The following is a 16,852-nucleotide window of genomic DNA, read 5'->3' as shown; positions in this document are numbered from 1 at the left end:
AAACGGAGTTTTCATGTCGCTCTATACTGTTATAGGTAGGAAATCGAAATTGAGTTTAAAAGCTAAACGCATGATCTATCTCACTATGATTAGGCCAGTTATGCTCTACGCCGCCCCAGCGTGGGCAATTGCCAATAAGACGGATAGGAGAAAACTAGAAGTCCTTCAAAACAAAATTTTAAGAGCCATCACTAACGCGCCCTGGTTTGTACGAAATAGCATCATTCATGCAGACTTGAAAATAAAGCCCATTCCTGAACAAATCCTCATGGAGGCGCACAGCTTCTTCGAAAAAATGGATAATTCTCCAGTGCACACGCTAAGAGAACTCGGTAATTATGACCCTACGGTGGACAGCGTGGTGAAGAGACCTCGGTCAATTCACCATAATGCGCGGTGGTGATGTAAATATGTAAATAGTGTACATATGAAGTTGTGTTTTGTGTTCTATCTAACGTAATTTAACCAAGTACTGTGTTACTGCCAAAATTGGCTATTTGCTTGGAAGCAGGCTAGAGACTCTGAATTAATTAATATGTGTTAAGGACTGTACATTGTGTGCTCTCACCACGCCCACTGCTGTGGTTCTACTCCTGATTACCTGCTGGACTGCGCACCCTATCTCAGTAACCTAACGCTACTATCCTGACCGAATGCATCATGCATGGACTTGAATGCTGGACGATTTTGTTTTCTAAGTACTAATTTCCCAATTTTCGAATATTCAGCTTGACTTCGCCACGGAATGATTACATCTTATTCTAATGTCACGCCCCCGGGCGAGGTGCAGTAGCACCTTAATGTACTAAAAACCGTTAATGGCCTTCATAGGCTGCACAGATTGAACAGGTCAAAACTCAATGTAGTTGCATACCTGCTGTGTATAAGAAATAAATAAATAAATAAAGATATGCCAACATCTTTTCCTGCCACCTGAGAAGTGGTCATTTTGCAAGGTTATCATTCTGTTCACTATAGAATCACATCTCCCGCAGAAACTAATTCTGCCTTGAATATTTTCTCGCGATACTTTATTATTTGCACTTCCATTTTATGCCACATGCCAATGAGCCTATTAATTGTAAAATCTTTCCTCTCCGCTATTTGCTTTAGTGTTGTATTGTGTATAAAAAATATAAAATACCAAAAAAAATTTTCAATTAAAAAACAAACAAAAAATGATTAAAAATCTAAAAACCTTAAAAAAATTATGTATTATTAAGTTTTATAAATTCTTGCTATCCCTAACCTTTCTCGAGCCATGTGGCTCCCTCTAGTGAGCATCAAGTTAAATACTAATGCAATTTTCCTATTTCTGCTCGCTTTTATTTAATTCTGATGAGGAGGTACGTAATTTTGAACCATAGGCACTCCGTAACTTTTAATCATTGGCATTGGCTCAGCTCAATATTGTTTAGAAAACTGCTGTTGTTTACTGTAGCGAATTCGCACTGAAATTGGATTAGCTTACTGTACGTTTCTCTATTTTGAATTAGTTCTGCTGAACGTTTTTAGTAGTTTAAATAAGATAACTACTGTGAGATATATGGATATTGTACGAATATCCCTGGGAATTTAAGCATTTTGTTTTATTTGTTATGATAATAATAAATTTTATTCATTTTTCATCGGATTTGTGCATTCAATTCATAGCGAACCCGTACGCACGCAAAATTAGTTTACATATGTTTCGAAGAAGGTAAACGAATTGTCGAAGAGTTTCTATTTTGTGAATCTCATCATGATAGAGCAACTGCAAGTGAAATTTTCAAAATAATTGACAATTTTATGACTGAGAATAATATTCCTTGGAATAAGTGCTTTGCCGTAAGCAGTGACGGAGCTCGGGTTTTAACAGGAAAACATTCCAGTGTTATTTCTGAAAAAAAGAAGGTCACAACTGAAACTAAATTTATTCACTGCTCCATTCATTGTGAAGTTTTAGTACCCAAAACAATCTTCGAAATCCTGAAAATCACTTTGAATTAAAAAATTGTTAATTTTATTAAACCTGCTGATTTTATTAAAAGCCGAGCTTTAAATTCAAGAATATTAACGATTTCATGTCAAGGTGAACATGAAATGCTTTTGTTATATTTTGAAGTAAGATGATTATCGAATGGCATACTTTTAAATCGTCTTTTTGAACTGCGATCAGAAATTCAAAATTTCCTCTGTGATATAAAATTTAAACTAAAAAAAAAAAAAAAAAAAAAACGTTTATAGTGGATTATGGTTAGCGAGTTTATCATATTTAGCTGATATTTTTGTAAACTTACTTAAAGGAATTAAATTTAGGATTATAAAGACAAAGTGTTAATTTGTTTACCATTAGAGAGAAAATAAATGCAATGATAAAAAAACTCGAGCTAATAATCAAAGAATTGGATTATAAAATTTAAAGCTTCTTATGTCTTTTAGAAAGGTTTCTAATTGAAAATAATTTGAAAATAAAAGGAAAATTAGCATCCGACATTAAAAATCATTGTTTTTCATTGATAAATAATTTCAACATGTATTTTCCAAAGGATTATGAAAAAGAATATTGGATTAGAAATCCATTTTGTTCAAAAGTATTTGAAATTTTATCTTCCGAGGAAAATAAACAATTGACAGAAATTTCCTGTGATCGAATACTAACTGAAGATTTCAAAAATGTTAACTTTTGGCTGAACCCAAAAAAAGATACTAAAGACATTTCAAATATAGCTATTAAATTTTTATGGCCTTTTTGCAAGACCGATTTGTGTGAACTAGGATTTTTCGTCCATGTTATATTTGAAAAATAAGTACAGAACAAAATTAAAAGCAGACACTAAGGGTTAAAAACTAAGTGAAATAAGACCACACATAAGGATGGACGGATTATTCAATTACGGCAAAGCACACGGGGGCTATCTGCCTAAAGGGAGGAATGCCTTCGTGGAGGACTTTCTAAGGGAAACTGGCTCGTATACACGTTACACATGGGGAAAACCACGAAAGCGCCCATGCAACCAGCCCGTTCGCGGGATTCGAACCTCAGACCGAACTACCAGTGTTCAGCGTCTTTACCGCTCGACCGCTGGTGGGCCCACACATAAGGAAACTGATCTGTCTTAAAAAAGGCCAAATTTCGCACTAAATTTTATAATTAAAGTATTATAACTTAAATTTTGATAATTAAAATCGTAATCAATTTCCAATCTAATATTTTTCAGGTCGGCATATTCAATATAAATAGCCAATAGGTTGTGCAAATGGCAGTTTTGTTTTTAATATTTCAGTTGAGAAACTGAAAAATAATCTTTGTTAAATCTAGTGGTGGTACTACAGTTATTCAATTTTTGTTTATATGGTATGCGTTAGTCAAAAGGTTGAGAACCGCTGATATAAGCGATTTGGCTGATATTCTGATGTCTGACCTTATAGTCAAGACTAAATTATTCGTTGACGATCTAGTCTTCTGTATCTGTGCTCCAAAGACCCGACAGCAAAGCCTGGATGCTAATTTCAGTGATATTTTGGGGCTATTGAATCTTTGGTCCAGGAATAATAACATTATTTGAAACCTAGACAAAACTAATTGCCAGTCTTTTACCTTGAATAGACAGCACTTTTACCATACCTTGTTTATCGTGGTGAAGTAATCTCTGTTAGTAATAATGTCATTTTTTGACAAGATCGCATAGATGTTCTTTATCTGGTTTGATTTCCGAATGCAATGGTACCTCCTTCACACCAGAGGAGAAATCCTATTGAAACGAGGTCCCTTTGTTAATGATTCAGGTTTGTTAATGATATGATTCAAAATAAAATATTATTATGAAATGTAAGTGTAAATGATATTATGTCATTAAGATATCTGCAGTTGAAGATAAATTTTTGCAAATCATTGTGTAGAAGTGATTGAAAAATTTGAATTCTTTAGAAAATAAATATTTCATAGTTGAAATGAGTAATTCGCATCCATTGAGATCTCTGATTTATAGAAATAATGTTTCTTGAAATTTAATATTTTAATTATGAAAAAGTGAATTGTAGTCATTGTGATAAAAAAAAAAAAAAAAAAAAAAAAAAAAAAAAAAAACATTCTCCTTATTTGAAATTACGTTGGAATTCTAGACTAGCATATAAAACAGAATAATATGGGCTGATACACTATAGCTAATAAACGGTACAAATGTAATAGCTAATGACCATGCCTAATAATGTTTCTAACAATGTTATACATTAAGGTGCTCAGGCTATTAAGCCCTAACTTACGTCGAAAACACCTTAAAATTTCGAAATAGATCTTTGAAAAGTAACTTAGTTATAAAAGTCGTTTGAGATGAAATAAATAGTCAAGGCCTAAGCTCCATACGTAATTAATGCGAGAAGAAACAGGAAAATAAATTGCTAATTAGATAGTGTCACGAATTTAATGAATATACGTAATACCTTTAAAAATCAGTAATAGGATTTATAAAAAAAAGAATTTGCATTTTATTCAAGCAATTGGTCCTAATTGCAGGATTAGTTATAGTTCTAATAATATATCCTAATTGCAGGATCACTAAGCATTTCCTGGCGTTTATGAAAAGCTTTTGCCGGATGATAATAATGTATCCTTTAGCTAATGCACCCTTTTCAGCTCTTTGCCGAAGCGCTCAGTTCTGGGCAGCTTACGATAACTAATAAATGGTATAAATATACTCATATGCAGAACGAAAGCAATGAAAGTTGTAATTATTGGATTGGACTTGTAAATGCATGGATGTTATTTATTACCCACAGATATGGTAATACTATTAGATATGGTAATTATGATTCAAACAAAAACTAAAAATGCATTGAAGAGTATCACATTTATCACGCTTGATACACATGCATATTAAAAAAAACTTGTAAATGAAGAAAGAGTATATGTGGAATTCAGAATGGACAATAAGGGAATTCACCTGGTGGGGATGCACTTCGCCACTGTTCTTTATAATAAGCAATAGGATAGAAAATTTAATTTACTCACATTTAAGTAGTTACGTTTTGGCAACATTAAGAGCGGGCAAATTTTCGTATGTATTTGTTGACGGTTGCTATGTTTTTGAACCATTTCACATGTAAACAATGAATTGTGATGAAGTTTCGTTTTCATGAAAAGAAAAGTCTGAAATCTGGTTTTGGTGCTTATAGTCTTTTTCAGATTTGTATATGAATTTTAATTATAGTTTGTTAGTTTGACAGTGTGTGTTTGTAATGTATTGAGATTGGAAATGTTTACAATAGGTTATAATTCGTCGAAATTTTATTCTGATGTTATCAACATTTGTATGTTTCTACTGCGATCCTTTCAATAATCTCAAAACTGATATTATTCTTTTTTAATAAATTTCTTGAAATGGGTATATACCATCAGAGAATAAATCAGTTTTTACTCTCCTTGTAATACATATCCTGAATGAATATCTCGCAGCAGAGAATAAATCGGATTGCTTTAATTAAAGTAAATTAACGTACTATGTTATAAGATATATTTTAATCTAGAAGTAGCAAACTTGAAGTAGAAGCGAAGAAGTTAATCACTTGAAATGTCGAATGTTGAAGTTCTTATATTGGTTAGATGAATGTAAGTAATCTAAATTGATGACTTTTGCAGTAGCATAATTTTTTTTTCTTAGTAAATGGTGTATGTATACATGAAAATGTAATTACTATAAGAATTTGTTCTTTTGACACTTTATTTTTAGTAGTTGTTGAATAAAAAAAAAAATCCAATAAGCCAGTGAAAGAGATGAAGATTTTTTCCTTTATAATCAGTTGCTAAAACATACAACTTTATAAAATTAAATTGCTTTACACTCATGTAATATATGTATGTATGTGTAAGAATCTAAGTTTTTTATTTTGCAGAATTCAGTGCAATGATTATAATTTTAGGTGATAAACTGCATATGAAAAGATTGTTGTCTGTATTTGGTAATATATTTTAGAATGCGTGTAACTTATTAATAATCTGTATTAAAGCTAAATAAAAGTTAATATTATATTTCTGAAAACTAGGAGATGTATTATATTTTTTTTTTTTTTTTGAAAATTCTCAGTTTGCTTCTACATTGTTTATAGATGAATGTAAGAGCACACTAATACCAGTTATAGATAAAAACATTAGGGGAGAAGGAAGAATAGTTGTTAAACTAAACTTGGAACTTAAATTAAACTTAAAAGTTAATTTATTAAGGTCATTTCTGGAGTATACATATTCAGTAATAAAAGTGCAGTAGCAAATTAAAGTTGGCAAAATTTTTAACTAGGAATTGAGTAACTTTATACATCAGGCAGTGTGAAAAGGTATTTGTTGTATTTTTTTAACACTAGAGGGGCTAGTAGTCTCAAAACTCCCTTTTTGTCTGCATCACTTGTGTCCAAACCATTTTTCAAATTGTTGCCACCAAATGTTATCATCATGTATTATTTTTAAAGAAATGAAATAGTGAAGAATCTGGTTAATCTTTGCATTATGGTAACTTGGCAAATTTTGTGAAAATTTGGCAACCAACCCTGCTACAGCAACCTTCTACTTTTTTTTTCGGTGCCATTTTGTCTTCACGAAGTAAAGACAGGTTTCTTTTTTTTTTTTATTTACTCAACATTTTTTCCAGCAATCTACTAGCCGAATTACTCTTAAGCTAGAATCTGTAATTTTATGGAACAAATCTGTAATTTATTCTAGAAATTTTATGGAACAAAAGTGCTTAATCATGACGAATATTAACTGCAAAATTGGGAGAAAGTGCAGAATCGCAAACTCCTTGCCGCGATTTTCAGAATGGCACATACACGGTAACCATGTACACGTCGACCTATTTTTATTTAAAAAAACATCCCAGAATTGCACAAAAATGGCATTGCGCACACTCTTGACTTTATCCATGTACACTGCTTTTTTCTCATAAATTAGAAAACTTTGCAGGAAAATTTTGTGAATCTTTAAAGTCGGTAAAAAGGACATATATGAAATTACCTGATTGCGAAAAAGTATATACCCTTTCCAAGGATGAACATTTGCACGTATAAAATAAATAAAATATCCGAAAACTTTACCCTCTAAATTATCTATTATAAACTCACCTGTGAATTTATAACGTAAACATTAAAAATGGTTGCAAATACTTAGTGTCAAATATTTAAATTATTTCCATGCACGTTTACTTCTACTGAAATGTATTCCAAAATGCTACAAACATATAATTCACAAAATAACTATCATTTAATTAAAATATAATTAAATTAAAAAACACTACTTAATATAAATAAACACATACATTAAATTAATAAAAATTAACTTAAAATCTTAATTACTTTAAACTAATTCATTGCTAATAAAAATTTTCCAGTAATAGCATATTAATTTATTTATTCCTTATATTTAGAACAATGCATAAAAATAATGTCCTCAAATGATTAAAAATACTAACTTACCTAATCTTCTACAGAATCTTGAGTGCATGGCGGATCACAAAATGTCCATTTTCACCAGATTTCTTGCACCGCCATTCAAACTTATCTGTAATATCCTTCCTTTCACACAATCTCATTTCATTCTTACATGTTGGACATTCATACTTATCCGCAATTAATCCTACACTCATACACCATTCAAGTAATTCTTTTGGATCATCAGATAAACGCAATAAAAGTTTTGAATTCACTTTAGATAGGGCCATGGGATCCAAAAATTAAGCAACACTGTTTCACACAACACAGAATGAAGCTAAATACAAAATGCTATAAAGTACTGCAGATATTTTTCCAAATTTCCCCCTTTTTCCGATTAAAGAGCTATCATTCGTCCATTAATGTTGCATGACATATCTCATGATCTCTCGTTTCTCTCAGACAAAATAATCTGTAATTGTATCTGGGTACTTCTCACATTATTGCCAAAGTCCTAGGTAGTAACCTTTATCGCCTACCAGAATGTCGCCAAACTGCCTGTTACCATATTCCAAAGATTAGCCAAGAATCTTTATGTGTGTACCTGTATTCCTTGCATTGTTCAAAAACACGGCACCTACAACCATCAGATTTTGAAAACACATAGTCCTTCACACCAACGTGTGCACCTGGAAACCCGAATTTTGAATTTGTTTTTCATTTATTTCATATTTTGCACAAATTTAATGAATTTTTGGTAAAAATATATTTACGGGTGCCCCTTTTTGATTTTTGGCGGTATATGGAATGGACATTGTGCAATTCTTTGACTTGTTATTTTGGCTTTGTGTAGCTGCGATTTTTGCAAAACTCGGTGCTATTAAATATACTCTAACCGAATTTTTGATTAACAAACTTAGCGGTTTAAAAGCAAGCAGTGGCAACACTGTTCTGAATAAAACAAAACATTTTCATCCTAAGTGCAGGAGACTGTTGTTTGGAAAATTAATTATATATTATTACAAATTCCGCAATTTAAAAGCAGTGTTTTGCCATTGCCAGAAATAAAATATGTTTTATCTTCCACACACCAGCATGCTTGTCTTTCAGTAAAGCCTTTTAGTAATATTTAAATTTCAAATTTAATCTGGGCTGTGTAACAAACTAAGTGATTTTAAAAACAATAACTTGTTAAGAATATATTTTCTAACTTTCTGATATGATTGATTTAAATAAAAATGCATCAAATTCACTTCTAATAACAAATATTAAATATTTTTATGAAATTACTCTAGCTGGTCTCATTGAAATCATAATATGCTTTATCTTTTTATGAGAAGTATTTTAGACAGCAGTGCAAACAGTGGTTTTTTAAAGAAATAATGTAGCGAAAAAGTGTATAGCAACACTTTATAACTTTCTATGCAGTTTTTAAATATTTTGTGATTATGCTATTGTATTTTATGTGGCATATGTGCAAAGAATGTGATATGTAATAAATTTAGTTATACATGCAAAAAGTTAATTATGAAAAGACAAAAGAAAAAGTTTTCTAAACTATCTAAGAAAAAAGTCAAAAGAAAAAGTTTTCTAAATTATTTAAAAAAATTTTACATTGATATCATGAACTGAGAAAAAACTGAAACAAATGGAAAAGTATATGCTAACACTTAACCTTGTGTGAGAATTTTAATCATATGCTGCTTTTAAAAACTGTGAAATTTAAATTTTTAATTGTACGCTGCATAAATGCAAAGAAAGCAATAATAAAGCTAAAAAAGGAAGAAAAAAAAAAAAGTATGTGAACAGGAATGAGTCTAAGAGCAGACTGGTCGACTCCAAACTCACCAAGAGTGTTAAAAAAAAAAAAAAAAAAACTTAACAAACCCTCTGGTATCACATTAAATTAATACATCTATTAATGCACACTCTTTTTTTTATGATAGTATCCCATAACTTTGAAAGAATACTTGCTATTTGTTTTCGCAAATCCTAAATTTTACTCAACCCCTCTGAAATGCAGGGAAAAGCAACAACAGTTAACTTATATTCTTATTCATAAAAACAAACTATGGCTTATTGAAAATGAATTGGGATTGCATCAGATACAGTACAAATATTCTGAGTGTATTGGTACGGGATGCTTATCCATATGTAAGTACCCATTTGTTTACTCAGTTTCCATATTTTGTTCCTTATTTCTCCAATAAATTTATGGTACAACAGTAATTAGAGATGGGGAGCTGTGATGGTTATTTTTGAATTTGATTTTAGATAATAAAACAGGCTTGCCGTGTGAATATTTAAAAATTTTTTTTTTTACCATGTGTAATATATATGTGAATCAGTGTGCTTTAGAAATCTCTGCAAAGAAAATATTCCTTTTTAGGCAGGTGGTGCAACAGATGTGACTGCATCGAGTGGCAGAATTTAGGAGCGGCAAAAAATTTTAGAATTAATTGAAGCATTGAGCAACAAAATTTAATGATGGCAAATTTCTTAGAATTTAGAACATGCACTGGCCAGTAGGATTTAGAAGCAGCAAAATTTTTAGTATTAATGGAAGCACTGGACAACAGGACTTGCAAAGATTGCTGTGGGTGGTAAAAAGCCTAGTGCTGTTCTTGCCCTTACTTTAATTAACTTTAATAAAGCAATAAACCAGCATCCAATATATTCATATTTTCACTCTATGTTCTCATTTCAATATAAACCAAACATTATGTAGCCCATATATATATCATAATAATTACAAAACAATACTTTTGAAAACAAAATATAAACATGCCTAGCATTTTTGTCCATTAAGCTGCATAAAAATTATTATTAAAGACATAAAGTAAGAAATGTAGAACTAGTATTTCACAAAGACCAAAAATTGAAATTCATAATTAATAAATTTCAAATAATCATATAAATGCAATAAAGAATTTAATAAATGTTAAAACCAAAAACTTTTCAAACAAGCAAAACCCCATTAAAAAATCTAATGAAATTTAAAGAAAAATGAACAAAAACAGAAGAGGAATTCAATTAACTTCAATGCTACTTTGTCAGGGGAAATGAACGTTGAAATCTCTCTTCTTTGCTTTTCTGCATGCAAAATTAGCTGATGAACCATTTCAATGTATTTTAATTATAATAGTTCACCCAAAAATTCTGGCTTTTCCCCAAAGCAGGGAAAAAAACAAAGTAAATTCTAATTATTTTATTCTAAAGAATTTTGTATTCTAATTAGAATAACCTTAAATAAAGAGAATTCCATTTCATTAAATGAATTGAAAATGGCAAGTGAAAAACAAAATACTTTAGTGAAAAATTTTAAAATCAAAATGTTTACCTTTAAAGAGATAATTCAATGAAACAGATAATCCCAAAACAGATAATCTAATAAAAGTTTTTCCCAATTATATTTTATAAATTCACTCGCATCTTATTTCATTGGATTATCTGTTTAAAGGTAAACATTTTGATTTAAAAAGTTTTCACTGAAGTATTTTGTTTTTTCACTTTTGTTTTCAATTCTTTTAATAAAATATAATTCTCTTTATTTAAGGTTAGTCTAATTCTTCTAATTAAAATTTACTTCGTTTTTTTTCTTTGCTTTGGGGGAGGGCCAGGGTAAACAATTAAAATTAAAATAAATTGAAATGGTTCATCGGCTAATTCTGGATACAGAAAAGCAAGGATTTTTGTAGAAGAGAAATTTCAATGTTCCTTTTCCCTGACAAAGTAGCATTGAAGTTAATTGAATTCCTCTTCTGTTTTTGTTCATTTTTCTTTAAATTTCATTGTTTTTTTTTTAAATGGGGTTTTGCTTGTTTGAAAAGTTTTGACTGTAACATTTAAAAAATCCTTTGCTGCATGCATAAGATTATTTGAAATTTATTAATTATGAATTTCAATTTTTGGTTTTTGTGAAATATTAGTTCTAAATTTCTTACATACAGTCAAAAGTCTTTAATCCGGATGTCCATAATCCGGAATGATCTATAATCCGGACCTCAAAGGTACAAACTTTCTGCGCATGCATTTATGCATGTGCATATGCATTTACGCGTGCGCATAATATGTTTACGCATGCGCATTTAATGTATAACGGATGGTATAAGCTAAGCTAAAATTATCTAATTATCTATTTCAGTTAATGTTGCAGATTGCGTTGTTTCTTAATCTTCGAATTGGATCTGGCTTATTATTTTTTGCAGACTGTTAGAGCAATTTTATAAAAGTAAGCTTGGACTTTCGATTATGTCAAAAAGAATTTCCGATTCTGGAGCTGCTGCGGGGGGGGGGGGGGGCATCGCGGCGCGCAATGAACTGGAAGTTGATCTGTCAGCACTATCTTTATCTTCAGGGCAGATGTTTTTATTTAATTCAGCGTATAATTCCTTATTAAATGTAGTATTTCATCTCGATGTACTCCATCTTTGATATGATTTAAATTAAATTCCTCGTCATTATAAATATCACGAATAGAAATCAAATAGTTTTCTGGTTGCAATTTTCCAATTTCGGCTATGCGTAATGTATGCTTTACGCATGCGCGTGTTGAAAGAAATGTTTAATAAAGTAAAGAAATAAATATTAAGCTTTTTTTTTTTGTAAATTTTGATACCCTTTAGATCATAATTGCTCTGTATTTCATAAATTACGGTTTCCTATTTTTAATTTTATAATTTCTGCATGCCATCTTACCAGACTTAAACTGCTGATGAATAATCCGATAATCTGGAATCGCCGAAGTCCCGACGAGTCTGGATTAAAGACTTTTGACTGTATTATATGTTTTAAGAATTAAAAAAAATATAACGTTTATGTTTTTAAAGCATATGAATTGAAAATAATTTTACTTGCAAAAATATATTATTTAATGCTTCAAATATTCTCTGTTTATTTCCAAATTATAGATTAGTTGTTTCAACATTATTATTCAGTTACTGAAGATGCTAAATGAAAAATTGATTCATTTGTGTTAATGACATGTTTACTCTACATTACCACTGTTTATTAAACTCATTGGCTATAATTATATTCCCGTTTCCAGAAAACAAATCAAATCCTTTATACTAATCCAGGGATACCGAACCTTTTTCTTGCATCAGCCCTTTTTAAAGGAATGATTTGCTACATGAACTCCTTTACATTCCTGTTTATGGTATACGTTGTACAACCTAATCATAATACAAATAACTGCACTCAAAAAACTTAAGGGTAGCAATTAGATTGAGAATAGGAACAAAAGTTTTAAAAAAATGGTTTATTAGATTTATGATAATTTTTTTAATTGTTGTTATTATTATTTTTATAAATATAAACAGGTTTTCAGAACACAAAGAAAAATCTAATTGCTCAAAAGTTTGATTTCAATTAATATGATGATTGTGCTCGATGCAGTTTTTTTAAATATTTCTCATAAAATTGCTTAATTAAATTTTTAAATCATCTTATTTAAAAATATTCAGCTTGTTTTGTGTTTTCCATTCTAGTTTGTGTTCTTCGTACTTCTTTTATTGTGTTTTCTTTTGTTCTTGCATTTTACTTTTTTATATTGCTCTTATTTCATAAAAAAATTTTTCATTTCAAAAATTTTCATATTTTGTATGATTATAAATAATATAAAATGCTTTGCTAGCTTTGTTTTTTAAGTTTTATGTTTTAAAATTTTAATTTTTGAATTCCTTATATAAGCTTATTTCTAAATATTGCTTGCCTTTTTTGTCGCTTAAGGAAAATTTGTTTTTTAACAAAAGAATGGATACATCAGAAAACACAAATTTTGTAGCGAACATTTTTTATGCAGTGACTATGAAAATGACATGAAAAATCGCTTGCGTAGATTTCTGCAAAAAATACTGTGAAAATCTAATGCTATGCTGAAAGTAAATTTACTATGCACAGTAGAAAAAGTAACAGTAGAATTCAGTCACAAGAGTAAAGAAAAATAATGTAGGGTATTTTTGAAAGAATACATGAATTAATTAAAATTTGTTTCGAGGCCAAGTATGGAAATGAAAATGTCAGTAGTACATCAAATGTGACTGATTTTTAAATTGAATTACAAATGATGGTGAAAATATCCTTGAATGCCATAATTGTAAAAGTAAACAAGAATGCATTGATAATTTGAAAGAAAAGTAACTCTTATAAAATTATATTGAAACACTGAAAAATGAAAAAAAAAGAAACATTTTAGAATGTTTGCTCAGCAACAAAAAAGGTGAGCGACATCTAGAAAAAATTTTATATCAGAAACTTAAAATTTTAAAATAGCAAAACTCTTATTATATTGAATTAGAAGAGTAACATGCAAATGTAAAATATATAATTAGGCAAAAAAATCAACCTTAGAGTAAGAGAAATTTTTAATAGAGCTATTGATTTCAAGGGCAATCAAACATAAGTTCTTTAGCAGCTGGGGGAAAAAAAAAAGTCATATATGTTTGTATATGAGTAGTGCGCAGATAAAGAAAAGATTATAAATAAATGTGATTATAATAAATAATTAAATAAAATAAAGATTATAATAAATAATTAAATAAAAACTGCAGGTTTCAAGAAAACAGAACTTTATGTTAAAAGTTCCGTTTTCTTGAAAGTATGCTTGTTTATCTATTATTTTAAAATTAATGAGTAAGTATTATTAACTTTTGAAACATTCAATGCACACAGCAGTAACATCATCTCTACAAAATTATAGTTAGTTATCTTTCACACATAGTTAATTCTAATACTGGTTCTCCAAGTTAAAAACACTATTTTCTGCGTTGTGAATTGCATCTCCACAGTCAGTGTCAACATAACAACGTCATCATTTCCCACTTTCTGTTTCAAGGGGAAAAGCTGTATGAGTTACCCCCACTCTTCTAAGTTCTGATTTGCTAATAGGCTGAAGGAGAAGTAGAGAAAGCAGTGGTTAAGCCAGTAACCATGAAGTGGGGAACCAAGCTAATAGGGAAAGTACAATCTTATTGGGCTAGAATTGTGAATTTTGAATTTAAATAAATATCTGGAAGAAGCCTTTTATTTATTTATTTATTTATTTATTTATTTTCTGTGTGTGTAGCTTGAAACATGTTGAAAATGCATAAGCAAAAATATTTAAGTTTTAAAGAAATGTATAAATTGTTTAAAGATTATGGTGCTTTTTTTAAGTGCAGCCAAAGAGAGGCTTTGTGTTTAAATTGGGAGTTTTATAAATGTCATTGCACAATTTAGTTAAACAAAGAACTAGAATTGATGAGCAACTAATTAAAAATGTAGATGTCTCAAAGAAGCTCAAAAAAAGACTAGAAATTGAATGTTATTAAAACTGCTTTCAAAAATCTTTTTAAGCTTTGGGACTAAAAAATTTCCTTAAAATGCCAGGAGGGAATTTTGTAGCAACTGATGGATAGTTCACATGATGAAAAGAGAAAAGTAACATCGTTTATTGAAACTGCATTAAATTAAATTTTGGGGAAATAAAGGCAGTTTGTGATTCTACTTATAACTGGAATGAAAGCATTTTACCTGTGCTGAAGGAGTATAAACTGCATGAAATTTCTAATACAGGTGGCAAGCTGTAGTTTACTGATTTTTCAAAATTGAACAATAACCTGAAAAAAAAAAAAAAAAAGAAATAGCTTTATTGTTATATAACTGTGCTGCATGCTCATTTGATATTCTTAAAAAATTATGATTTAGGGCTTCTTCCTGGAAATATAACTTTTTTCATTCAGACTTCAGATCAGAGTATTATTAAAGCTTTCCGATGTCATTCAAAAAAGATATCTAAATTGAATCGTGTGAAAATGCTTCGAAGGAAGTAATTTAGTCATTATCTTTGCTAGGAGCTTTACATAAACTCTCAAAACACAGTTAACAATTTATTTTAAAAGTGTTGTTATTGCTTAGAAGAAGCCTTGGAGGAGCTGCAAATTGTAGCCAACATTTCAGACATCTGTGATGAAAGTTGTACCAGTGTAGTCACCTGATGTAAATACTGAGACAACATGTGAAAAAACTGATTATTGTATTATAAAAAGTGTTGAAAAAGCTGCAAAAATTAAAAGTGTTATGGAAGAATGTGAAACTATGCCAACTTTGAATGAATCTAGAACTCTTGAATTGAAAAGTGGAGATAGAAAATCTACCACCAGTTTTGCAAACTTGAGAATATAATTGGAAATCTTTTGATGAATAATACAAAACAAACATGGATAGATGAGTTCTCTATAAAAATTTAAAATTTTGACAGATAGTATGTAATTATAATAAATTTTAAAATAAAGTCTTAAATTTCAAATTTGTGCAAGTAGTATAATTTTTTCATTAATTTGTAATTACAATTTTAATTGTTGGTCATTATCTTACCTGTTAAGTTTAGAGCTGATATCAGAATTTGCAGTACTATAGTTACCATCTGTTAAACTCAGCCACTTAATAAATTCAGATATGTTTGGAAAAGAAGTGATTTTAATAAGTGATGGTTTATATCTTGTCTTTATTTTCAGTGCAAAGATTTATGTATAATTTTTGCTTTTGTAAAATCTGAATTGCATACTTGTATATTTATGTAGATAATTCTCTCTTTTAGGTAAAATGTGAAGGATTTGTCCAAAAATGCGAATATGACAGAAAAGCAAAAGAATCTCTTTGAAGATTTGGGAAAACCTACATTACGAGGTGTAAGAAAATGCCCCAAATGTGGCACTTATAATGGCACTAGAGGACTGTCATGTAAAAATAAAGCTTGCAAGCTTATTTTCAAAGTTGTTAAAGAAAAGATTAAGACAAGTTCTGCTACAGATGCTGTAAAAATAAATAATAACTCAAATTTACAGATTTATTCTGTCAAATTCCAAGACTCCAGTGATGACCTTCGTTGCTTTGTGCACCTTCCTATTATTGAGGGCATAGAAGCATTGCAAGATGCTTCAGAAATTACAGTAATTAAGAGAAGTGCAGCAATATGTTATGCAAAAAGTTGCAGAAAACCTCTTGATGATATGTGTACTATAACATTAAACTTAAATCCCTGTGCACATGCTGATTTGGTTGTGAATTGTGTTGCTCATGCTGAACCATTAAATTTGAAGAAAATTATTCTAAATGTCTTGCCTATTTCTCATGAGGTACAAGAAGAGATCTGGTGCTTAGCTTCAAAATCTGATGAGTATCTTATTCAGAGAGTAACAAAAAGTACATTCGCTATAAGATGTAACCCAGATGATCAACATCCTTTAGGCTTCCTTCACTTTTCTGTTTTTGAACCTGGTAAAAATTCTCGAAAGTATAGAATTCTATGCGAATGCCAAAGTGAGGTAATTTATTTTTGTTTTAACAAGATTTTATATTCAGTGCAAATTTGTATGCTTATCATAAATATTTGATTTTTAGCTAGAAAAATAAATTTTCATGGATATAAAAAAAAAAAGGAACATTTATGTGAAAATTTTAGAAGAAATGAAGAACA

The 16,852-nt window shown here is 29.8% G+C and overlaps 1 protein-coding gene across 7 annotated transcripts in view; it reads left to right on the top strand.

Annotated features, from left to right (window-relative positions):
- The first annotated feature begins 5,011 nt into the window (after positions 1-5,011).
- The window catches only part of LOC118190427 (uncharacterized protein C2orf42 homolog), a 55,290-nt gene continuing 43,449 nt past the window's right edge, over positions 5,012-16,852 (top strand). The window contains exons 1-3 of one of the 7 annotated variants that reach the window (XM_035361127.1): positions 5,043-5,587; positions 9,785-9,991; positions 15,974-16,700. In XM_035361127.1, coding sequence (XP_035217018.1) covers positions 16,008-16,700 — 693 coding nt within the window. In that variant the 5' untranslated portion in view covers positions 5,043-5,587; positions 9,785-9,991; positions 15,974-16,007. Of the gene's footprint in view, positions 5,588-9,784; positions 9,999-15,973; positions 16,701-16,852 lie in introns of all 7 variants that reach the window. The other 6 variants (XM_035361129.1, XM_035361128.1, XM_035361130.2 and 3 more) reach the window with 6 other exon arrangements.

The sequence above is a fragment of the Stegodyphus dumicola genome, chromosome 6, assembly GCF_044657685.1.
Source record: "Stegodyphus dumicola isolate Sdum_Otavi_A_Nest chromosome 6, ASM4465768v1".
Taxonomy (NCBI): Eukaryota; Metazoa; Arthropoda; class Arachnida; order Araneae; family Eresidae; genus Stegodyphus; species Stegodyphus dumicola.
This window is presented reverse-complemented; position numbering and strand designations above follow the sequence as displayed.